The sequence below is a fragment of the Ammodytes marinus genome, assembly GCF_949987685.1.
Source record: "Ammodytes marinus genome assembly, chromosome: 20".
NCBI classification, from domain to species: Eukaryota; Metazoa; Chordata; class Actinopteri; order Uranoscopiformes; family Ammodytidae; genus Ammodytes; species Ammodytes marinus.
The window spans coordinates 24862091-24888427 of record NC_137224.1 but is presented as its reverse complement, the minus strand read 5'-3'; the positions used below and the strand labels follow the sequence as shown (position 1 = coordinate 24888427).

Sequence of the window (26337 nt, the reverse complement as noted above, 5' to 3'; positions counted from 1 at the left end):
GATAACGCCGGGCTATTGCTTTCAGCATGCCTCCACTCACCTCTCCATCCCGGTGTGATCACTGCCTTCACCTGTCCCAAACTATCTCCACACTGGAAGAACGCATCTCCAACCTTTACCGGCTCAGGGATGAAGAACTACACATGGATTCCCTGGTCACGATAGGTGCAGCTCATTCAGTCGCAGTTGAAGCGGAACTGGACTCCACCGTTCCGGTCGAACAATCGCCAGTGGATGAAGGCTGGTTACAACAGGGGGCTAAACCCCGGATACCGGGCGGGTAAAATCACCTTTACTCCTAATCCAAGAATATACAGCTCCACTCTCAACCAAGAGCCATGGCCCGTGGCTCGGAAGAATCGCAGAGGGGTGACACCCCCGCAACCGTTGCCTCCGCATCAACTACAGCTCTCCAACCGGTTCGTCTCACTGGATACACAGGATTTCCCTCCGCTGACCGGCTCCTACTCCACGTTCTCTTCGAATCCACGGTCTCGGCGTTCGCCCGTCCTCGCAGCCCAGCTGTCCAGTCAACTTGATCGGTCACCTAGCGACGGTGGATGTCCCTCCTCCAGAGCTTGCCGTGGAACACCTCGCTCGCAGCGCAGCGGCAGCCAGCGAACACGTCCACCATCGGGGCGCATCAACCCCGGCGGAGCAGCCCAGCTGTCCAGTCAACCTGACGACCGCCCGAGGATCGAGTGAGGCTGTCCCTCCTCTACCACCTGTCTGCTACAGCGCTCGCAGTTCCGCGGCAGCCAGCTCACGGGGGTGTGTCAGCGCTTCCTCAATGCAGGTACCAAGAGCTATTCCCAACCTCGCTGATCATCGGTGATTCCATTGTAAGGCATATTAAATCAAAATCTGCTGTAACAGGGGGCACCCTTAGCTCAGTTGGTAGGGCGTCCCCCCCATGGGCCTCGGCCAGCAGCGGACCCGGGTTCGATTCCAGCCCGTGGTCGTTCTCTGCATGTCACTCCCCTTTCTGCCCCATTTCAACTCTGTCTCTACACTATCAATAAAGCATAAAAATGCCCAAAAAAATAGTAAAAAAAAAAAGAAATCTGAGAAAAAATTCCTTCCGTGCTCAGCAAACATCCACACGTAAAGGATATCGTTATCCACTGCGGCTCCAATGACACGGCAATGCAGCAGTCCGAGGTCCTAAAGCAGGATTTTATGCGTCTTTTCACCGATCTTAAAAACTGTGGAAAGTCCATCTTTATTTCAGGCCCCATTCCCGTGTTGCACCGGGCATCGGTCGTTTCACTCGCCTGCTCTCCCTACACACATGGCTGCAGTCGGTCTGCCCATCGCACAACTTTACTTTTATCGACAATTTTAATCTCTTCTGGGAGCGAGCCTCCTTTATTGGCAGAGATGGTATCCACCCTAGTTTCCGCGGCTCTCGGGCACTCTCTGGAAATATTTTCCATGCAATCGCCACAGCTCCCCGCCATTGACTGACCCCAACCCCCACGATTACAGCTAAAGTCCACACACCGGTCAGTGATTACCTTCCTTCATCGCCAGTGACCCATACTGCGGTTTGTGTGACTAGCTCCCCCAGCACCCCTTACTGCCCACCTCCGGCATCACCATGTAAATTACTGGTTACTTCACCTCCCCATACTGTTGCTGTTTATGTGACTAACCCGACAATACGTTCAAGAAACACTTTAATACTGCAAATTTGTCAAACCTGGTATCCATTCCCCTTCAGCCACAGTCTGCTAAAGTAAATTGGGCTGAAAATGCTTCGCACTCAAACACACAAAGTTTGGCCTCGTTAAACATCAGGGGCCTCATTTATAAAGCTTGCGGCGCACAAAAACTTTGCGTAGACGGGAAGAAATTTGCGGGAAAATGTGCGGTGGCAAACGTTGGTATTTATAAAGACATTATTTGCGGAGAAGTGTGCGTATTCCTACGCCAACATTCGACCATGCGTAGAGCTACCGCAAGGTTTTCCTGACTCGGGGAATCAGCGACACTCAATGGCAACACCACGAAATAAAGCTCAGTCATCAGAAAAACACAGACAAATTATGCTTGGCACCCAATATATTTAGTCAATAAAATATATAAGCTTACCTATAGTTGCGCATATATGGCTACTGTAGTCTATGGCATGCAGTTGTGATGTAGGTTGAATTACTTATTACTAAGTAGCCTAGGTCTACATGCTTTGGTTATATTTTATAAGTTGAATCTTATAGCGCTACTTTATAATAATATCCTATATGTCGGGAGGTGTTTCCGTGAGTGCACAGCGGGAGAGCAAATTTTAAGAGGTGTGTAAAAAGTAGTTTTGTACAAAGTTAAGCCCAACAGATATTAATTAAAACTGTAATTTCGTTAGATAAAATCATGTTATGAATTTAGCAAATCATTACACACATCTCTTTCCCATAACAATTCACCCTGGAAGATATAACTATAATCTGACGTTGTTGGAAATGTGTGGATCTCACAGGAGATAAACAATTCTCTCGAATTGACTATAGGCATTATTTCACTTGTCACACCATATTTTATATAGGCCTACATATAGGACTACAGGTAGGCCTACGCTAATACGTGATATTTCATACAGTACAAAGTTGGGTGAAACTGCTTTACAAAGACTACAACGACTGTGCCAATCATGATATGTGATAAGCGCGCGGGTGTGTATGTGTGTGTGCCAGTTTCTGCAGCACATGCACGACGTCACAGGATTTCTTCCTTCTTAGTCGCTTTCTTTGCGGCCGCGTTGCCTCCCTTTTTTCCTCATGTCAGTCAAAATTCCGTGCTTATTAAGTGCGTCATCATATTCAGGAGCTATTTAGCATTCGCCATGTATGGTAGATTGTGGGATGAAACTGGGAGGTGAAGTGGGAGGACACGGGGTGGAGATCGTCTGCGCACAATTCACCGCAGGTGGGTATTTATAAACGGAAGATTGCGTGAAACTGTGCGCCGCACAGTTTTATAAATCTGAATTTTTTTTTGCGCAGCACATTTTTGGCTTTCTGCGGACGCAATGTTTTAGGATGGTTTCTACGCACAACGTTATAAATGAGGCCCCAGATCTTTGTCAGGTAAAACATTTTTAATTAATGATTTTATTACGAAGCACAATCTTGATTTTATGTTTTTAACTGAAACTTGGTTGGACCCAGACAACAGCTCAGCTGTTCTTATCAAGTCAACCCCCCCAAACTTCACTTTCATGAGTGAGGCCAGAGTTCATACGAAAGGTGGTGGAGTTGCTATTTTATTTAATGAATCTCTACAATGCAAAAAGATGTCATACTGAAACTTTGTTTCATTTGAATATGTGGCTCTCAAGTTAAATTCAGCCTCTCGAGCCATTTTTATTAATATCTACAGGCCACCAAAATACTGTGAAAACTTTTTTGATGACTTTGCTGGACTGCTGTCTGTAATCTGTATGGAGTTTGACTGTTTATTAATTGTTGGGGATTGTAATATACACGTTGGCAAACCCGAGGACAGAAGTGCTAAATAACTGTGCTATGTCCTGGAAAATGTTGTACTCTCTCAACATGTAAACCAGCCTACAAATAACAAAGGTCACACCCTGGACTTATTAATTTCAAAGGGCCGGGACATTTCAAACCTTTCAGTATCTGATGTGGGTCTCTCCGACCATTCGTGTTTGTTTTTTGGGAGTAAAATATCTATGCACACACCTGAAAAAACAAAGGTTATCAAAAAACTGTATATTACTGAGAACACCAGTGAAAAATGTATTCAGGCATTTTCTCTGTCTCCGCTCCTCCCCTGTATCTCAGTTAATGAGCTTGTAGGTAACTTCAACTCCAAAATTACAAATGTTATCGATGCTATTGCACCCACCAAGGTGAAAATCATCTCTGGTAAAAAAGGTCTCCATGGAGAAATACCCCTCAGGTCAGCATTGAAAAAAGAGAGTGCCGAAAAGCAGAACGCAGGTGGCGAAAAACAAATCTCAATGTTCATTATGACATCTTCAAAGAGAAACTACGCACTTTTAACCTAGAACTAAGAAATGCAAGGCAATATTTCTTCTCTGACATCATCACCAAAAACAGCAACAATGCACGTGTCCTGTTTGCTGCTGTTGACAGGCTAACAAACCCTCCTGTGTCAGTAGCGTCTGAACATCTTTCCACGAGGGCCTGCAATGAATTTGCCTCCTTCTTTACTGAGAAAATTCATAAAATAAGACAAGCTGTTACCGCATCAATACCAGGTTCAAGATATGTTTTATCTCTGTAGGCCATTTAAAATTAATTCAGATGCCATGACAGAATTTTTTCTCAACAACAAGAAAAACCTGGATGACATTATACAACACCTGAACTCCTCCTCCTGTTGCCTTGACATTCTGCCCACAAGCTTCTTTAAAACTGTCTTTAACTGCATGGCCTCAGATGTCCTAGAAATTGTCAATATGTCCCTTCGCACCAGTGTATTCCCACAGGCCCTGAAAACAGCAGTCATCAAGCCACTCCTAAAAAAGAAAAATCTAGATGCATCACTCATGAACAATTATAGGCCGATATCCAACCTACCATTTATAAGCAAGATCATTGAAAAAGCTGTTTATCAACAGCTAAATAACTACATGGCAATGAACAACTGCTTTGATGTCTTTCAGTCAGGTTTTCGACAACACCACAGCACTGAGACCGCTCTGGTTAAGGTCCTCAATGACATCCACTTAAACACAGACAGTGGCAAAAGTTCTGTCTTAGTTTTACTGGATCTCAGTGCTGCGTTCGACACAGTTGACCACAACATATTACTAGATCGACTTGCAAACTGGGTTGGACTTTCTGGAACTGTGCTAAACTGGTTTGAATCCTACTTAAAGGAAAGAGACTACTATGTGTCAATAGGCAATTTCACATCCGAGCTAACAAATATTACATGTGGGGTCCCCCAAGGTTCCATTATTGGGCCTCTTCTGTTTAACATATACTTGCTACCGCTAGCTCAGATTATGAACAAGAACAAATTATGTTACCATAATTATGCAGACGACACACAAATTTACATAACCATATCACTAGGAGACTATAGTCCGATTCAAGCACTAAGTAAGTGCATTGAACAAATCAATGACTGGATGTGCCAAAACTTTCTTCAATTAAACAACGACAAAACTGAAGTAATTGTCTTTGGTGCCAGAACATGAACAATTAAAAGTCAGTGCACAGCTTAAATCTGTTATGTTAGAAAGCACACACCAAGCTAGAAATCTTGGAGTAGTCATATATTCAGACTTGAATTTCAAAAAACACATTAAATCAATTACTACCACTATTTTTACTACCACCTTAAAAATATATCAAGAATTAAAGGGCTAATGTCTCAGCAGGACATAGAAAAACTTGTCCATCCATTTATTTTTAGTAGACTTGACTACTGTAACAGTGTCCTTGCAGGCCTTCCTAAAAAAACAATCAGACAGCTTCAGCTAATTCAAAACGCTGCTGCTCGAGTCCTCACTGGGACCAAAAAAGTGGATCACATCACCCCAGTTCTGAAGTCTTTACACTGGCTTCCTGTCAAACAAAGGATTGATTTCAAAATACTAATGTTGGTTTACAAAGCCCTAAATGGTCTAGGGCCAAAATACATTACTGATCTGCTGATCCGTTATGAACCTACGAGAGTTCTTAGGTCGTCTGGGACAGGTCTTCTAAAAGTCCCCAGAGCTAGGACTAGACAGGGAGAAGCGGCTTTCAGCTTTTATGGGCCCAATGTCTGGAACAGACTGCCAGAGAGTCTGAGGTCTGCTGAAACTCTCAGCTCTTTTAAATCGGGTCTCAAAACTTTCCTGTTTCCCTTTTAACCTGTAATTTTTATCTTTTTTGTTCAAATGTTTTATTTATTTTATTTAAATGTTGTATTTCTCTCCATGTTTTTAAATTTGTTTATTTTTTTGCATGTGTATTCTACTTGTATTTTAATTTTGACCCTGTGAAGCACCTTGAATGGCCCTGTGTCTGAAATGTGCTAGATAAATAAAATTGCCTTGCCTTGCCTTGCCTAGAATAAACATACTTTTCAGAAGGTCGACATCTGTTTATTATAAATCCTTTTTTTGATTGGTTTTATGTAATATTCTAATATTTTGAGATACTGAATTTTTTATTCCATGATCAATCAATCAATCATCCAAAAAAAAGGCCTTACATATTTCACTTTGTGTATTGAATCTAGAAAAGCTTCACTTTTTGAATGGACTTTCCATGATATTCTATTTTTTAGATGCACCTGCAGACTGCTCACTGTCAACTATTTTATCATTAATCAATACAGGGGCATCAAGATCATTTGCCAGAGAATACAGGTGCTCTATGAATAGAAAAGCCCCCTCACTTACGGGTTAAACTAGCAAGGCATTGTGGGAAAATGGGCTGTCTTTTCCATTTTTACATCAGTAAATCTGTGTTCGATCTCTGGGTCTACTTCTGAAAGCTGTGGGCTGGCATTTAACAGAATTACTTACACCTGGCTTGACAAAGCGGCCCCTTTACATCCTGGATTGGCGTTTATGCAACTGACTAATCCAAATTGCCCAGGCTAGACTTTGTCAAGGCTTGCTTTATCAATCATCCTGGATATCTTAATTCCACTTTTATGCAACAGGCCCCTGGTCTACAGTTTGATATAATATGGGGTTAAACATAATACATAATTAGGCCTACATCTAGCCTATAAATAAAGAAGAAAAACATAAAATTATTGTTGTTTCATATGGTTATCATACAGTATAAAGGCCTATGTCAATGCCACATTATGTGGCTTGTAGCCTATGATGTGAAACATCATTGTTACTGTATTTTTGCTGCTGGACGCGCAGCTTGCGAGAAGAATTGGCTCAGTTCTGTGTGTCAGTTCAGCGCAGCTCAGCTCCAAACTGACACGGGCATAGTATTGACGGTGTGTGCGTGTGTGCGAGCGTGCGCGTGTGTGCGTGTGTTCTCAGTTACACTAAGTGCACTGACCTTCACCAACTTCAAAGTCCTTGAAGGCCAGCTCTGATCCAGAGTCATCCAGCAAGACTTCTCCATTGAGTGTGAACATCATGGTTTGTTCGTTGAGATCCACCATACATCCCACCACGTCCCCCATCTGCCAGGCACGCCCAAAGTGCTCATTGCCCTGGTTCCAGCGCTGGACCTAGGAGGGAAAAAAAATCCTCATCTATTACTTTGGAAAGTATTTCTTTTTTAAATAAGCAAACAAATAATTGAACTGCAGTGTCAAGTCAAAACTATTTTATTGTCAATTTCTGCAATATGTGCCAGACATACAAAGGAAGTAAAAATACAATTCTCATTGACCGACGTACCAAAGTACAAAGCATTAAAAAAGATATGCAATATAAACAATCAATTCTAAAATTTACTATATGAAGGACTTTAAAACAATATATCAGCATAAAGGACACAATAACAATGTGCAGACTAAATATAAATCAATAAATGCAAAAGGCGTCTGATGGTCTGAGTAAAGTAAATAGAGTGGAAAGTGAAACAGTGTTCCTCAGTCTTTTATAAAGAAACTGGTGCTGTTCCTGAATTTCCAGGGTTTTATGAGAAATTGAAAAGTTGGGCTGTTTGGAGCAAAGACAAAATGCACTCACCTTGAATCCATCAAACACAAAGGCTTGATCATCAGCCCCCAGCTCCTGGTCTGGCAGGCATCCTGGCCTGGCCCAGCCCACCCTCATCTCTCCTGCTGTTAACACCTGCAGGGGAAGAGGTTCACATTCACATTAGCAACGGTAAAAGTGACAATAGAAGCTGAGCAACTTGGCAATGACATTACTCTGTAGTCTGTTTGAGTTCTAGGGACATTTGACAATAGATACTGTTCTTAAGTATCTGCAGATTATGGTGAATCAATAAAAACTAGTAAAATAGCAACATTATAATTTCTTGACACCTTTGTACTACCCAGTGTGCTATATAGATCAAAATAGGCAATTGTAAAAAGCATAAAATCAAGGAAAGACGCTACAGGTGAATAGGGTGAGATATTTAGCACATATACTGTATATCATCATGAAACTTTAGCCAGTTAATTACTGACAAATTTTAAACAATTATTTTATGCTTAAGAGTTTTTCGGAAATGATTTAATTTCCAAATTGCCAAATTTGGCAAAATATAAGTTTAAAAATTGTTTAAAAAAATACTAAAATCGAGATGTTGGATAAAGCCAGAGTTAAAATCTTTATTTAATTTTCACAACATATTAAGAGTAATTTCATAAAACTAAAAATATTTTGTACACGGTCTTAAAAATGCTTTTTCAGCATGTTTTTAAGACGAAAATGTATCATTAATCAGAAAATGAACAACATATGAACAAATCCAGTAATAGTTAATTATAATAGAAGTTTAGTTAATGCAAGTGCTTCAGAAGTTGAGATTTCTCTTGATGTGTATCTTCTTACCTCAAGCTCAAAGTACCACTTTCCTGTGTTAACACTGTAGGTTTTCTCTGCTCTGAAGATGCGGAACCTCTCGGCAGACATGTTGCTGAGATCAGACTGAGCAGCTTGATGAGGGAAGGGAAGCAATCCCATGAGGAGTTTCATGGAGAAATCAAGGACAATATGTTGTATATAATCAAGGAAATATTTGTTTCCCAAATATCATAATATAAAATAAATGAATAAAGTGTTAGAGCGAAGGTTAAGTATTGTACCATGGTCCTGGTCAGGAGCTTCCAGGTTGTATCCATATCCCAAGAGAGTCCTTACAGCCTCTCTTAGACTGTCTTTGTTGGACTTCTTGGTTCTCTCATCCAGTAGAGCATAGGGGACCAGGCGAGGGTTCCTACGATTCTTTACATCCTTAAAAGGGACAGAAGAATAAAAAGCTAACGGGAGGGATGAGTCAAGCAATAATATTATCTTCTCTCTCTCTCACTGCCATTACTGAGGTGCCCTTGTGATAATTCTTTTTGATATGGTGATCATGGTGATGACACCAAGCAACCTACATTTTTGGTTTCAGGTTTAAAGATCAACATACAGTTAACAATTTGCCTTTCTTCTATGCTAAATAAGCCTACTACCACCTTAACCCTTAAACAGGCAACAGTGGAAAATTAGTTTCTAAAAATATTTTCATGTTATCACTTATCTCTTTAAGACCAAAGAAAAATATTTCCACATCAAATTCTTTTATACTTTTTGCCGAAATGGTAAAAATATTAATGTTTAATTTGATGAACAGAAATGATACATTGTTGTTTTCCTTGTCCATTTAAATTACAAATACTACTTTTTAAGTACATTTTATTCAGTTTTACCAATCTAGTTTCATCAAACTGGATCAGCCACATCCAGATGGGCAGTCTTGAGACGGTCGATAGTGACCCGCTCTTGCTTATTCCCCATGTCCACCACAAAGTTCTTGGGCCCCGCCTCCAGGACACAGAAGGGCCCATCGTAGGGGAGGCTTCAGGGGGACCAGAGTGAAGGGGCTCGAGTTGCCCAGAGCAAAAGTCTGATGTGACGCGCCCGTCCACAGAAACGCAGCGTCCTGAAGGAACTTTCCCAGGACCACTGGCTGTCCGTAAACCAATTCAGCAGATGAAAACTGCAGGTCCTCGTTAGGGGCAGAGAGCAGGCCAAACATTAACCATGGGAGGCAGTCAACCCAGTTGCGACCCCTTAGCCATGCAGCTCGGATGTGAACTGTGGGCCCCTGTACAAGGTGAGGTCAGCCTGCATACCAAAACAGGCCACCCGCGACCCGAGTAACGCCCAGTCCACCTGAGCGAATACAGAGGAATGGCTTCCGGCTACCTGGTGGTGCTGTCCGCCACGGTGAGGAGGTCAGTGAACCTACGAGAGGAAGGCAGGGGGCCCACCAGGTCCTTTTTGACCTGGTCAAAATGCCTCTATAGGACCCGAATCGGCGCCAAGGGGGCTTTGATATTATGTGTACCTTGAACACGCTGACAGGCCAAACTGAAGCTAGCCCAGGTCTTTACATCCCTCCTGAGGCGGGGCCAGACAAATGTAACACCCACCAGTCTTGAAGACGCCTTAACACCCAGATTGCATAAACCATTGATCAGGTATATAATTAGGCGCCCCAACCCGCGTGTGTGATTACTGGTCCCTCCCTAATGTGTTCCAGCTTTTCCTCGTCTGCTCTGTCTTTTGTATTTAAGCCCTTGTCTTTCCTTTGTTCCTTGTCGTATCATTGCGGTTTGTGGTGAGTCTTGTCCTGTGTGATCCCTGTGTTCTCAGAATTCCTTGCCTTTTTGCCTTTACATTTTATATATTCACTTTATATTATCTCAAAGTTCTACAGAGAAGTAAAATAAATAAAAATAAAACAACAAATCAATGAGAATAAAAGCATTTAAAACAGTTAAAAGGGGAACCTCAAAGACAGTTTAGCTGAATGCTTTTTTTTTAAAGATGCGTTTTGAGGTTCAGTTTAAAAGCAGCTGTAGTCTGTGGGGCCCTCAGGTGGTCAGGGAGGGCGTTCCACAGTCTAGGGGCAGCAACGGAAAAGGCCCGATCACCCATGGTGAGCAGCTTTGTTCTTTGGGTTTGGAAGGTGTGTGTGGATCCAGAATGGAGGGTACGTTAGGCTGCCAGCGGGGTGAGGAGTTCCTTGAGGTAAAGGGGGGCATGTCCGTGAAGGCACTGGTGAGTGAGGAGGGAGACCTTGTACTCAATTCTGAGTGGGACAGTACAGACTTCAGGATGGGGGTGAAGTGATCGTGCTTGCGCACCCTCATCAGGATCCTGGCAGCACTGTTTTGAATGTATTGGAGCCTCTGGATGCTCTTATGCTGCGTCCACACCAAATGCGAAAATTTGCGTTGCTCCGTGCAAACCGCGTGCTAATCACCGCGGTACCTCACGCGAATGAGCGGCGCGAACTTCGCGTTGCGCCAGACGCATGCATACAGGGTTCTGGCCAAGACTAATTTGCAACCTCTGTGCCTGGTTAGGCCTTTACTTAAAGTTACACACGGATAAAAATACAAAACACATCAAATACAGGAGACAAAAAGACAAAATAAGTACAACGGATAATGTGTGTGTGTGTATGCATGTGCGGGTCACAGTGTGCGAAATACCCGTCAATATTCGGGGGGGGGGGAGGTCCCCATCTCCCACATGTTGCGCAATACCGATCTAAATTTTCTCAATATATAGTAGGCCTATAACCAGTGTTGGGAACGTTACTTTAAAAAAGTAATTAGTTATAATTACTCACTACTTGTTCCAAAAAGTTAGTAACTGAATTACTTTATAATAGAAGTAACTCGTTACCAGGGAAAGTAACTATTTTCGTTAGCCTACTGTAAAAAAAAAGTTGCTAGCCTATATGTCCAAAAAATTTGATTTTTCTGAGTAGTTTTCACAAGTCAGTTGAAATGAGTAGAACAGACAGTTAGGCCTACTTGTAGGCTACATAACCTTCAATATGTATTGCACATCAACAGACAGCAAGAGGTTTATCCTGCACTTCAAGTATTTTTTTTATCCTGCACTTCCAGTAGCCTATTATTTTGTTCTCAACAAAAGTAGTAGAGGAAACTGCTGAATGTACCGTGCTGATCTGCTATCACTGTATTCACTTCAGGGGTGTCGGCTAAAACACCACTTAAGGCCAAAAACGTCAGACTATGAAGCATGAGACGATGAGAGGAGGAGTAAGGATGTATCCTATGTTTATTTCCTTCTTTAACATGCACAGCAGCATACAGATCCCAGGAAAATAACAGTAGCAATATTCGGCTCATGATGACACGCCCGGCTGGTTGAGCGTGGAGGGGGAGGAGGAGAGCTGGACCAGATCGACTTAATTCCTGTAGAGCTGTTGTGGTGGAAATTCCTGCGGGACCCTCGGTGGATGTATCTACGGCGGGGCTGGAAGGCGATGTCCGGGTGGAGGTGGAAAGCCTCCGGCGGAGGTCCGGGCAGCTTACAGCGGAGCCGGAGCAGGTCAATGGCTGAGTACTGGAACAAACCCGTCACTGGTAGATGAGCAGACATTAATAAGATCCAGACACAGACAAACCAGATGTATGTCCTAGCGGCCCACATTGTAGACTTTGGCAGCATCAACGGCCAGAGGAGACGCCAGTTGAGTCTCAAACCGGAGCAAAGCAGGTAAGCTAGCCGCCAGTGAATTGTAATTTTCACAAAAACGGTAGTGCCAGAAGATCGTAGAAATAATCCAAATTATGCCAATCACATTGTCCGATTAGGTCATAGAATCATAAAATAAAAATTGAAGGTATGAAGAGTTAAAAAGTACAAAAAAGTTACAAAGTTACCGGCGAGCAGCGGCATCAAGTTGCCAGCGTTCACTCATTGCCATGATTATGCATGGTGGATCCGGTTTATCGGTGATCCATATAGTGTGTTTGTCTTTGTGTTTACTAGTTGTGTTTGTGTCTGAGTTTTGTGCTCCTTGTCTGTATACCCTTGTTTGTGCTTATGTGTTTTGTCTGCATTCATGCCACTTGTATGCTCCTTGTCTGTGCTTTTTGTCTTTCTTTAAATACTTATGTGTTTTAATCGTGCTATATGTTCATGCACTTTTATCTGTTTCTGTATGCTTCATGTTTTTCACACATCGCCAACCTGTTATGTGCTGGAGAAATCATTGTGTCGTTTTGTTTTTGTGCTCATGTGTTGTATTTTTCTTCTTTTAATGTTTATTTTTTTCTTTCTACCTGCCAGGGACTACAGGTGAAAATTAGCCTGCATGGCTAAATCTGGCACATTTACATGTTGAACTTTGGTGCTCATGTCTATTAATGTGCGCTGTCCCTTTTAAATAAAAAAATCTAAACATTTCCTGTGCGCCTTCACATTAAAAGCCTGTTACTAGCCAAACGTGAGTAGACTTTTATTTTGAAGCCGGTAAGAACAGGAAGTTAGCGCTTTACAGCACTGCAGTGCTCTAGCTTGACATGCAACTCATTCAGCTGCAGAGAGCAGGCAACAGTGTCTATTTAAACACAGTTTGAAATAAGCCACTGAAAAACAACCTATTTAATTTATCCTAAATTGTACCAAAATGTATACTTATTTATTTAATAGGCTATGTTTAATGTTTTAAAGTTTGGTTTTAATTAACAGAAGGACATTTTCTAAAATGTTTTATTATTATTAATATAATAATTATATGTATATACAAAAAATATATAGATATAGATATTATTTTTTGTATTTTTATGGGGAGAAATAATTCTGAATCAGCAAAATTGCAATTGGCAGGTTAGATTATTTTGTCTAAATTGCAATCAGTGCACCCCTATTAATTTTTCTACAATTATTACTGCACACACTAGGATATAATATTAATTGAGAATCTCAAATGAGACCAAGATGACATGCTCAAAGGTAATTAGAGCGTAGGTTAAGGTTATGCAAGTTTTCGATCATACTTTGTGTGCTACCAAATTTATTTTTGTGCTACTGATTTTTTTTGCTTGCTAGCACCAGTGCTACCACCTAAAAAAATAAGCGTACAGCCCTGTAATGGAAGATGGAGATGTAACCTAAATGCGAGTTAACATCTGGTCGTGATCGAGCATTTAAATGGAGCCGTTGTGGGATTTTTTTTCCAACATGATGAAAACAGAGGTGTACAAAAAATAAAGCGCAATAAAGCACCTGTGTACCAGGATGTTAAATCACCTTAGAAACATCCAAAGCCTTTGTCCGAGCGAAGCAGCGCGTCACCCGGTGAAATGCTCTGATGTGACGTTCACAGTGAGACCTCGCAAGCCACCATGCGGAAAAAGTGGTTTAAGACTAAAATGATCACCGGGGATTCCTGCACGTTAACGGTGTCGAGGGACAAATGCTTCCGCGATCCGATTGCATGTCCTGAGCCTGGATACACACAGCCATCCGTTAGCTTATGTCAACAGCCGACAATGTTAAAATAACCATCATCTGCGCATGGACAGCGTTTAAATGAAGCCTCTCATTTTTATTATCATTCAAAGGGCTTTGATGAAAATGATTACATCTGAACATTACGCAGTGATGGTGCGTAAAAGGACAGCGCAGTTGTCAATCTCTCCTCAGCACAACATATGCCGCAGCTAAAAAGCTTCAGTAAAAGTCAACTCGCAAAATATGAGTCGAGGCTTTGAATTAAGTCCACAATCTTTTTTCTTTTCACTTATGTTATTGATACACTCACACGTTTTTGTTTGCTAGCCATTTGTTGTATGACTTACGTGTTTCTTCTGTTTGGCGCACATGGCTAATTTGCATAAGTGCACAGGACTGGCTGGCTCCATTGAAAAAAAAGAACATATTTTTTAATACATTTTTTGAATTTTTAATACTAGGCATGGTTAGCTTAAAGACATCCAAATGACCATTAGTGACAATACATTTTTTATTCTGTTTTTTTTTTTTACAAAATTTGAGGCGCCCCTCAAATTTTGCTTTTGAGGCTTTCAGGGCCCCCCAGATCCCCCCGTATTTCGCACACTGGCGGGTCAACGTTCACTGGGTTTCAATAGTGGCTGGTGGTGATATTGGGTGGGGGGGTTTCCAAATGCATTAGGCCCAGGGCCTATACCCATCAATAGTTCACGCTGCAGCAACAACAAAATCACATCCGAGGTACAGTCCAGAAATACAGCACCAAGTAACAGCAGGTAATAATGCTCTACAAAAAATTTGAGAAGTAGGCTACAAACATGTGCTGATGCCAAAAGTTTCTCTCTCAAGCGAATGCGAACACACACACACACACGTCGTCGGTTTGCACAGCAACATATGATACTTCATCAGCCAGTTTCTGTTCATACACAGCTTACATACAATCAAGCAACTCGTTTCGGCAACCTGTGCGTTTGACAGGTGATCGGCTAACAGGTATCTCTGTAATAAGGAAGTGTACAGAAGGTCATTCCTGCCCATGGCAATGACTATGTGCAATGACTCCCATTTGAATTGGGAGAGAAGACTCCTAAAATCAGTAGATGTGAATATGTTGCAATAGCCCCTTTTACACAGCCAGTGAACGCCGGGAATATTTATTTTTATTTATTTATTTATTAGGGGGCCAAGCCCGAGAAGGGCCTGGGAACGCGTTTTGCAGAGCAACGCGGTTCCATAGCCCTGCTGGGCAGGGAACCCTATTGTTTTTGCTGGGATTATTATTCTTCTTCTTCTTCCTATTATTCCTTACGTAAAAGTGGTGCTGCAGCCCACACCGTAAAGGCTTGGGACATGCCACTTGCATGGCTTATCCAGGTCCGTGCCTGGTACGCAGACAAAAAAATGCAGACATCCCGGCCACTAGGTGGCGCTACAACAAAGGAAAAGGCCTTTTGGGCTATAACTTCCGCACCGAAAGTCCGACAGTCAAACACTTTATATCCACAGATGCCCACAAGTCAGCTGCATCTTTTGAGATAGGCCACGCCCATTTGCGTATATATACATTTTTTGCTACATCGCAAAAACTGTGTCGGTCACCAAAACATACTCCTCCTACAGTTTTCGCCCGATTTGGACGAAACCAAAAGCATTATGCTCTACTGACTCCCACGAGCAAAAGTTGTATAATAAAAACCATCGGAAGACCAAACGGTAGCGCTTTAAAGATTTGCACATTAGCTACCTTGTACCAAACTGCTCCTAAATCCAAAACGATTCATCCTATTAACTAGCCTGGAAATCCTGACCCTGATATCTTGAACGATAGAGGGTCTGGCGACGATCAATAGTAATTTCCAACTCTAGGGGCGGCTCCTACTCGTGCATTTCAAATGCCACTGCACGCAGTTGGATAGCACTACAACCAATCAGAGCGATGCACAAGTGACGTAAGCCCCGTTCGTTTAGCGAACAGCTGTTAAACTGTTCAATTAAACGTTTGCCGTTGTCGGTCGGCAAAACAGAACATTCCACTTACTTGCTAGTGAAAGCTATGAGTCCCGTCTTCCAATTCGTTAAGGGTCGAGGCCAAAGCAGTCTCAAACTCACACAACATATCCGCAGCCATCTTTGATGTTTACTATCACAGCTTCGACGTCGCATGCACGTCACTGTCGTCATCCGGTTACGTCCTCCCCAGAGCACCATATAAAGGGCTCTGGCGCGCCCATATTAGATAGAACCAATTGAAACGTTATACCAGATTTCTGGTAGTCTTGATAAGCTTCAACGGAGCGTCTCCAGACCAACACGCGCAGCAAATTTAATTTGCCAGCGCCTAGTGGCAGGTCTGGGAATGCCAGGCTACCTATTAACACCAAACTTCACACATGTGTTTGTCCTATGGTTCTCAGGTTGGTTCTACTTTTTCCTTAAATTGCTCCAAAAGGGGGCGCCAAAAACACACTTGAGCATCTTTCTCTGTGATTTTTTGCCTTTTGGTCTATAACTCCTAGACCGAACATCCCACATTCAAAAACTTTACATCCCCGGATTCTGTGAAGCGAGGGGCCGGCGCCGCGGACGACGACGCCCGATCCCGAGTCGCGTGGGAGGCTTGGCCCCCGTTCACAACTGCTTGCAGTTCTAGTTTATTATTATTCTTTCGGACAATTCCACACAATACACAATTTTCTCTTGCAAATATTCATACATCATACTTTGTGTTGTCCGAAGGGAGACGGAAGAAGCCAAAGGCTTATCAGGTCCCGCCCCCATTTTCATCAAATTCGGATTCAGATACACAAATTACTGTTACAGAAAATAAAAATAAAACAAACAAAAAACATTTATTTTTTATATATATATAGCTATATATATATATACATATATATACATATACACACATACATACATATATATATATATACATATATATATATACATACACACACATACCTACACATACATTTTTTTTTTTTTTTTTTTTAAGAATCTGCAGTCCAATACACAGTCAATTTTAATCAAAAGAATATGCCGGCCTTTCGGCCCTCCGCCCTGCTGTATAAATGCGACAGTTGCGGAATGAGGGAAGAAAGGTGCGAGAGATTGTTCCGGGAATTTTACTACCTCGGGGGGTAGTAAGATTCCCGACACAATCAGTTCCGCCTCTCTGTTTAAATGCTCCAGCTTGTTGTTGCGGAACAGGGGGGCGTTTGACGTTCCATAGCCTACGTTCTAAACATGCGACCATGTTAGCAGTTGAAGGACGTGTGTTTAACATTAATCACGGCGGCCTGATGTCCCGTAAAAATCACCAAATAAAAGGAACGGCGTATAATCTATCTGATCATGAGGTCCGTTGCTCAATCCAAACCCCCGCACTTCATTTTGCAGAGTGTATGAGTCTATTTCTGCCCAGGAGAAGTTGTACAATGGGAAAGCTAGGCTAGGCTAAGTAAGGGATAAAGTATAGCGAACGGGTATAGCGAACGGGTCAAGCTGAACAAGAGCCCTCCGCTGCGCGTCGGGCTCCTGCTTCAGCTTGTCGGTCTTTATTTCTAGCAAGTGACCCGTTCGCTATACATTATCCCGCTTATTAGGCTACATGGCTACTACAAAAAATAAAGCAATTCATTGAAGCATGTTGTTTTAACAGCCAACAGCCGCTACACGGTCGGAACTCACTCAGTAGCAACGGTTACTATGTCAAGCTGCGGCCAGTAGTACGCCAGTAAATAGGAACGACCAAGGATACGACCTAGTAACGGGGGAATAGTCTACTCGCCCCGTCTGCTTCAGCTGACTGAAGGCTCCGGCTCAGCTGTTAGCCACAGAGCTACTGTTTTGCTAACACAACTCAAGACGTGAAGAGGTGAAGCGGATTGATTTTGTCAGTTTGGTTAACAGTCCCAGTGATGTTGGACTCAGCGCGTAGCGAGATCAACTGGCACATCGTGGGGACAGTAAAATACGGCCCTCTTACTGCAAGCTCCAGCATTTCTGCTCTCAATTCACCTGCCAGTGTTGTTGTTGTATAGCAGCTGACCGGCGCGGCGCTAAATGTTTACGTCACACCTTACGCTGTTTACAAGCACCTCTTTCATTCCGGAACGCTGTGTAAAAGGAGCTACTGATGCGCCAGCAGGCCGGCGTTGCTTGGTTCTGTGTAAATAACACAGAAGCAAGCAAAGCCGGCATTTTGGAGTGATGTTGTTCCGTCAATATGCCACAATCTCTGTGTAAAAGGGGCTAATGATACAAATCCTTTGGTTATCCATCAATCAATCAATCAATCAATCTAGGGATTTAAGGACAGTGGTAAAGCAGACAACACACAAACACACACACACACACACACACACAACAATATGTGTCACTGTCTCCTACCTGTTGGATGCCATAGGTCCAGCCCTGGCGGATGCGGTCTCTTGCCCAGACATTGTGTGCATTCTCAGCCAGTTTGTCCACCATGGCTTCCTGGGTGGAGGTCAGTTTGATGTGACTCAGGTCCAGAGGAGCAGGTTTATAACCACTGGACAACTCATAGCTGTATAGATAAGAGTTGAATCATTAGCTTGCCAGCTGCCCAACAACCTGTATGAGTCATTGATCTCTGAACTATAATTTTTGTTGAAATGAAATGTCCCATTGTCCCCATCTTTGCATCATCACATAAGGTAAGTATAATCATGCATCCCATCCTTCTTGAGTTGAGGAATTACTCATATTGTATTATACTGATGGCTGAGGTGACTTACGTTGATGAAAGTTTCATGCTCTTGACTTTCTCTACAGCATGTTCATCTGCTAGGCCAACATGGCAACCTAAGGCCAGTAGAGTTCTGTAACACACACACACACACACACACACACACGATCAAACATGTTAATATCACCCATACAATAATCAGAAGTCAGTCTTAATTACAGACTGAGTCTATAATGATAATTGCTTACTTAAGTCATACATTACAGATTAACTCAGACATTTCTCTTTAAATGTATTATTACTATTAATTAACAAAAGCAACAAAAGTTACGCACTAGAGCTTTAGTATACAGTATACAGTACACTGGAACAGTAGTGACCATTTCATACAGTCCCCTCCAATAGTATTGGAACGGTGAGGCCAATTCCTTTATTTTTGCTGTAGACTGGAAACATTTGGGTTTGACACCAAATGATGAATATGAGACAATAGCTCAACATTTCAGCTTTCATTTCCAGGTATTAACATCTGGATCCGATACACAACTTAGAAGATAGCACCTTTTTGAAAAGGAACGCCAAATGTTTAGGCAAGCAAAAGTATTGGAACAGATAGACTTTAAATATATTAAAGTGAATAAAACATAATATTTTGTCGCAAGTACTTTGCTTGCAATAACCGCATCAAGCCTGTGACCCAATGACATCACCAAACTTTTGCATTCTTCTTTTGTGATGCTTTTCCAGGCTTTCACCGCAACCTCATTCAGTTGCTGTTTGTTTTGGGGGGTTACTCCCTTCGGTCTCCTTTTTAGCAGGTAACATGCATGCTCTATAGGGTTTAAGTCTGGAGATTGACTTGGCCAGTCTAAAACCTTCCCCTAATTGCCCCTGAAGAACTCCTTTGTTGTTTTTGCAGTTTTTTTGGATCATTATCTTGCTGCATGATGAAGGATCTTCCAATCAGTTTGGTTGCATCTTTCTTTAAATTGGCAGACAAAATGTTCTTGTAGACTTCTGAGCTCATTTTGCTGTTGCCATCATGTGTTACTGTGTTGTTGTCACGAAGCACCTTTACCAAAGTGATGGAAAGCCTAAAGTTTAGAGAAAGAAAGAATCTGCTCATGATCCCAAACATACAAGCTCATCTGTGAAACACGGTGGAAGCAATGTCATGGCTTGGGCTTGCATGGCTTCTTCTGGGACGGGCTCATTCATCTTCATCGATGATGTAACACATGATGGCAACAGCAAAATGAACTGGAAACATTTTGTCTGCCAATTTAAGGAAAGATGCAACCAAACTGATTGGCAGATCCTCCATCGTGCAGCAAGATAATGACCCAAAACACAACAAAGAAGTTAATCAGGGGCAAGAAGTGGAAGGTTATAGACTGGCCAAGTCAATCTCCAGACTTAAACGCTATAGAGCATGCATTTTACCTGCCAAAGAGGAGACTTAAGAGAGTAACCCCCTAACACAAACAGCTACTGAATGAGGCTGCGTTGAAAGCCTGGAAAAGCATCACGAAAGAAGAATGCAAAAGTTTGGTGATGTCAATGGGTCACAGGCTTGATGCGGTTATTGCAAGCAAAGGATTTGCGACAAAATATTACATTTATATGTAATTTATTTAAAGTATATCTGTTCCAATACTTCTGCTCGCCTAAAAAATGTGGTGTTCATTTTCAAAAAATGCTATCTTCTAAGTTGTGTATCGGATCCAGATGTTAATACCTGGAAATGAAAGCTGAAATGTTGATCTATTGTCTCATATTCATCTTTTGGTGTCAAACCCAAATGTTTCCAGTCTACAGCGAAAATAAAGGAATTGGCCTCACCGTTCCAATACTATTGGAGGGGACTGTATATTTAGTTGATGTAACTTGACTTGTTTCTTAATGTAAATAAATATAACAGTTTGATTCATAGCATACAACACACACACACACGATCAAACATGTTAATAATAGGGCTGTCAAACGATTACAATTTTTAATCAGATTAATCACAGGATTCTGTGGATTAATCACGATTAATCACGATTAATTTTACCATTCGAAATATGCCCGAAAAATTCGAATTTTCTCTGTATATTGTTATAAAGATAAAGGACAGAAGGTGGATGTACATTTAAAATTTGAATTTTTATTAATTGAAAATCCAAATTATGGCTTTAATAGCCTACTAAAAATGTATTTAAATCAAACTAAAATATATACCTACCACACCATAATTCAATTGGTCTGTCTCTTTACTATGTCTTTGGGCAAATATAGGCTATATAATGGCATTTATTTGGTGAATCTATAGGTTGTGCATTCTTGAATACAACTTGATTACAGTCCGCGGTGTGTGTGGGTGTGTGTGTGTGTACGCGCGAACACGTCCTAGGGGACTGTTCATTTGTGCCAGGAAGCCAACATTATGTTGATGTCTACTCGCACACACCTCTGAAAACTGCAGACGTTTGTGTCTTCGCGGGCTCTGAACAGAGCGGACAATGTTTCTCCTCCTGTTGCTCCCGACATCAACTGTCACCCGCGGCAGTTGATTTTATATAGGGTACTATCTATGCCCCCGACACAGACGTGACCATTAGCAGTTTAAAACACGGCAATGGCTAGCGTGCTGTGATGTTTGGCTGCGCGCAGCTACTGATCCTGGGTCAGCTGCAACGTTTGAGTGGCTCCGCGGCAGTTGATTTTATATAGGCCTACTATCTATGCCCCCGACACAGACCTGACCATTAGCAGTTTAAAACACGGCATGGACTAGCGTGCTGTGATGTTTGGCTGCGCGCAGCTACTGATCCTGGGTCAGCTGCAACGTTTGAGTGGCTGTAGTACAGAGCCGGTGGGATGTACGGGGCGGATCAATCTGCACATGCGTTAATTGCGATAAAAAAAATTAACGCATTAATTCCAGAAATTAATCACCTTGCGTTAACGCGATAATTTTGACAGCCCCAGTTAATACCCATACTCCTTCATGGAAACTTACTTGGCAAGTTAACGGCATAGTCCACATACAGTATGTGTATGTGATCGTCATAATACTTGCAAATTACCAGAGGAGAAGTATTGTTTTACCTGATTCTATCATTCAGGTTCAAGACTCATATGATAATAAGCATTTTGATGCACTCTACAGCCTCTAAATTTACATAGATTGGTGGCCAAAATTATTAGAACACTGGGGGTTGTTGTTTGTTTTTAATTGGCAATTCAAATATGCATAAAACAAATGAAATATCTACAAAGTCATCATTAGGCTCTATACACCATAGAATAGACCCATCATAAGGAGATTTAGGTAATTTTCCTTACAGAAAAAGCAAGGCATAGTTCACTCAAATCACTGTAAAGTACACTTTACACTGCCATGATGCCACCAATTCACACCAGAATCGAAAGGGGAGAGGTAAAAAAAGAAACTTTCAGGCACACAAGTGAAGTATCTAAAAAATCGAAGTCTTGAGGACCGAGGGAAGACCTCACGAGAATTATGATGAGATCAACACTACAATGACTTATGGTGCAACAGTGTCTGCAATAACTGCGTCGGAAACTGGGAGAAGAAGGACTTGTTGGCAGAATACCAGCAAAGGAGCAATTACTGAAAGAGTAAAGTAGAGTATAATGCCTGAAATTTGCAAAATAAATAGACAAAGGAAGATTGGTATAAAGTTGTGTGGACTGATGAGTCCAACAGTTGAACAGTTTAGCAACAAGCAAACAGTGTATGTTCGACGGAGGGAGGGGGAGATATATAAAAAGGAGTGTCTCTTGCCAACAGTTAAACATAGGGGGTTAGTATTATGATGTGGGGGGCCATTTCAGCCTCAGGAACAGGTGACTTAGTGAAAGTAGATGGCATCATGGATAAGAAAGTTTACCACAACATTCTGGTGAGGCACAGAGTACCATCTGGGAGTCATCATATTGAACCTGGATTTAATTTTCAAGAGGACAATGACCCTAAACATTCTTCTAACTATTGCCGGTACAACCTGGGACAGAAGGAATCTGCTGAAACATAGAAAATGATGGACTGGCCCCCTCAAAGTCCAGACCTCAACCCCATCGGGCTAATTTGAGACTTGTTGGGAAATAAACTGGACAGATCTATTGTACATTCAAAGGAAGGCCTTTGTCTTAGGTTGCAGAAGGCATGGGATAACCAATATTAAAGTTAAAAGTGGATAAAAACAGTAGGACTGATATATATTGTTATTTCATGAACATTATGAAATTAAATCATGTTTTTGAGGCGAGAAAAAAGGTAAAGATCTGTCAGCTGCTATAATAATTTTGGCCACCACTGTAGTTCTACTGTAGGGGAGAACCAGGTAATGTGAGATGTTGGGTAATGTGAGACACCCCCTGTATCTAAGCAACGACCATTTTTGGTAATGTGAGCATTATGTTTTCAAGACCCTCCTATTTCCCCTTGACCATGAAGGAGAGGACCTCATGGTGCTGTTGTAAGCATGTTTTTTTCACAAAAATATTTTTTTTTGCATGTCAACTTAATCAACTGTTGTGCCAAAGCAAATTGATTCAGGTAGAAAAACTTCTAAGCTCCCATTTTTGCGTCGGTGTGAAAGGTAATAGAGACAATGCGGGCCAGAGAAGGGGGTTGAATGGTTGAAGGGGTGTCGGCAAGGGCATGGTTTGGCAGGTACGTATGTGGGGGACAGAAGAGTGACTTTTAACATCAATGGACTCTAAGTAATATGTCTTTATTCAATGAATGATCCCAATAAAACAAATGCAGAAAAATATTAAGGAAATACTCAAAAAGAGGAAAAATTACAGGTGCATCTAGTCCTGTCCCAGGCTGTTCTAGCTGGTTCTGATTGTCCTTTGCTCTGACCCCGAGACACTAACTGGCTCTAAGGATCCTGTGTTCTGACCCCCAGACTGTGTTTAAATCTAACTGGTTTTATCTGTCATTTGAATGTTAATTAAAACATTATGAATTATATGTTGTAATTGATCAGAGTTACTTTCAAGTGTTTAAAAAAAAAATTTCCTTAATTGACCAAACCCCATGATTCTGTTACTAGTCCGACATTAGTTCTGGAATATGTGGTTTTCAAGCTAGCTGTCAGGATTCTAACTATTACAACATATTTTGTTATGGTAGTTTCAGAGTGGGAAAAGTAGGTGGATAAGTTTACCCCCTTGATTTCTCTGATTTGTCTCATTTTACCCCTCAGCTGGGGTAAGTGGGACACAAGACAACTTTTTTTAAAACAATCATATTTTCACTACCCTTCGTCCTGAATAGATTCTGATCATTTCCATTGCTAGGAAACATCCTGAATTAATGGGAAATGTGTACATTTTACTGATATATCTCTCCCCTATATAAATATTTGGAAAAAATACTTTAGTTGCAGATATATATATATTTTTTAAAACTTCAACGTCAAATGATTACTGCAATGCATTGTTGTTAATGAAATCAGCAAAAATTGCTGGATAAATGTGGGAGTACCTTCACTTCCAGATTTCCTAGAAAGAAAAATTATCTAAAATCTGAATGAAAAGTAGGCTATACATCTGGGGCCTGTTTCAGGTAGCTGGTTTTGAGGCAACCCAGAGTATGTTGGCTCTGAGTTAGAGAAAACTCTCGGTTTTCGGTTTCAGGAGGCAGGTTCAGCGCAACCGAGAGTCAGTTACTGCGGCAACATACGCCGTGGGTCTAACCTGCTGGATAGGTGGTTAGACCTACCCTGAGTTGTTACGCTGCAGGTCCGACTGAAAAAAGAGTCACTGTTACAACGCGTCCCTGTACAGTTTAAAGCAAAATCAATCCATAGAAATCTCCATCAGGATGTTTTTATCATGTACTGATGATTTTACGTTTGATCAATCCTTTATCTGATCAGTAGCCTAGTTCTCATCCCTCGTTCATTCTTATAGGCGGCCACCTTACACATCGTGAACATGCTATATTCAGATTAATAAACCTATTTGTATTGTGTATCACTCTTTTTATTAATTAATAGGAGTTTTTTAACGTCTGTGCCACGGAACAGATTTCTGTCAGGTTGAAATGTAATTATGCGGCTGCACGCAATCGTTACTGTTCACTTGTGTCATCCCAAAGTCACAGACGAGCCTTGTTAAATAGCCTTATATGAATATAGAAATAATATAATAATTTAAACTGTGATCACTTGAGGGCAAGGGACCTGGTAATAAATCAATCAGGCTCTGCAATGGAAACTGTCACCTAATGTGTCTTTCATTACCCATTTAAAAGAAGCGGCAGTCTGTTTACTGCACAGTATTATAGCTTGCCTACATAATACAGCGAATATAAAACACTGTCAGCAATGCTGTGCAGCACCAGCTTAATACTTTTGCTGCTGCTGATATGCATAACTTAATTCTTAAAATAGACTATTGCTTCTCATATGGAAGCGTATTGATGCTCTTGACAAAAAATGTTTGCCCCGTTTTTTTCTGAATTGAGAGGTGATTAGATCAAAGTTATGAGATAATAATAAGCTCATTCGTTAATATTTCTAACTCTAGTGGGAGGAGCGGAGAAGTTTTTTTTCATTTTCTTTTTTGGGTGGAGAAGTGGGAGGATCATGAGGATTTGTTTCTCCTGTTTCCATGGTGAATCATGTTATCAGCAATCCATTGACGATGGCTTTTACGCACACGCTCAACCCAGAGTGAACACGCTCAGAGTTGATTGACCCAACGCTGATCCACTGTTCTGAAACCGAAAACCCAGAGTTGCTCATCAACCCTGCGCTCTGAGTTGACTAACTCAGAGCGCAGGATTAAACTCCGAGTATGTAAAACCTGCTTCTTGAAACACAACCCTGAAATATTGAATTTGAACCTACTGTCATACTTCACAGGAAAATAAATTGACAGCTGAGCTGACTTGATGATGTAAAGACAATAGTTTTACAGTTGATGTTTTTTTTGATCAGGCTCAGGTCAATGAGCATTACTTGAGAGTCTCCAGAGACATCTGTAAGTTGTAGCTTCGCTCCTGTTCAGGAAGCTTGGAGAACTCCACAAGACAGGGGTGTTGCCGCTTGTTATCATCCCGCACCTGAAAAATACACACACACACACACACACACACACACACACACACACACACACACACACACACACACACACACACACACACACACACACACACACACACACACACACACACACACACACACACACACACACACACACACACACACACACACACACACACACACACACACACACACACACACACACACACACACACACAAAAGAGTAAAGGTTAGGACTGTAACAGGGCCTATTGCATAGCCTCATTATATCTCAGGACATAGAGGACCAGGGGATGCTTTCAGGACTGCTACCTTAAGTCTGGTTGTGCATAGTAAAAGACCTATCACTGTTAATACAACCCATTTAAAACAATTCACAAGCTCCAGTCTATCGGCTCCACCTCACCCACCTCAGCAGGGGCCTCTGCCTCTCCACAGGTGCCCACCAGAGGCCCCCTGACCCCTTACTGTACTACAAACATGTTCAAGAGGTAATATGCCAACCGCCATATAAGCTGAAGAAGAAGTTACAAGCTTGACACTCGCATCATGGTTGCGTTCCAAATCGCATACTCTTTCTTTTTTCTATTCAAATTACTACAGCTGATCATAAAATGAATCTACCGTACTTTCCGGACTATAAAGCGCAC

At 41.7% G+C, this 26337-nt stretch overlaps 1 protein-coding gene across 1 annotated transcript in view; it reads right to left on the bottom strand.

Moving 5' to 3' along the window:
- ryr2a (ryanodine receptor 2a (cardiac)) overlaps window positions 1-26337 on the bottom strand; it is a gene marked incomplete at both ends in the record, with an annotated part of 671945 nt that overhangs the window by 445925 nt on the left and 199683 nt on the right. Inside the window, 7 exons of the mRNA XM_080049015.1 lie at window positions 7008-7182; window positions 7649-7753; window positions 8465-8568; window positions 8719-8866; window positions 18296-18455; window positions 18667-18750; window positions 25604-25707. Of these exons, the coding sequence (XP_079905141.1) occupies window positions 7008-7182; window positions 7649-7753; window positions 8465-8568; window positions 8719-8866; window positions 18296-18455; window positions 18667-18750; window positions 25604-25707 (880 nt within the window). The remainder of the gene's footprint in view (window positions 1-7007; window positions 7183-7648; window positions 7754-8464; window positions 8569-8718; window positions 8867-18295; window positions 18456-18666; window positions 18751-25603; window positions 25708-26337) is intronic.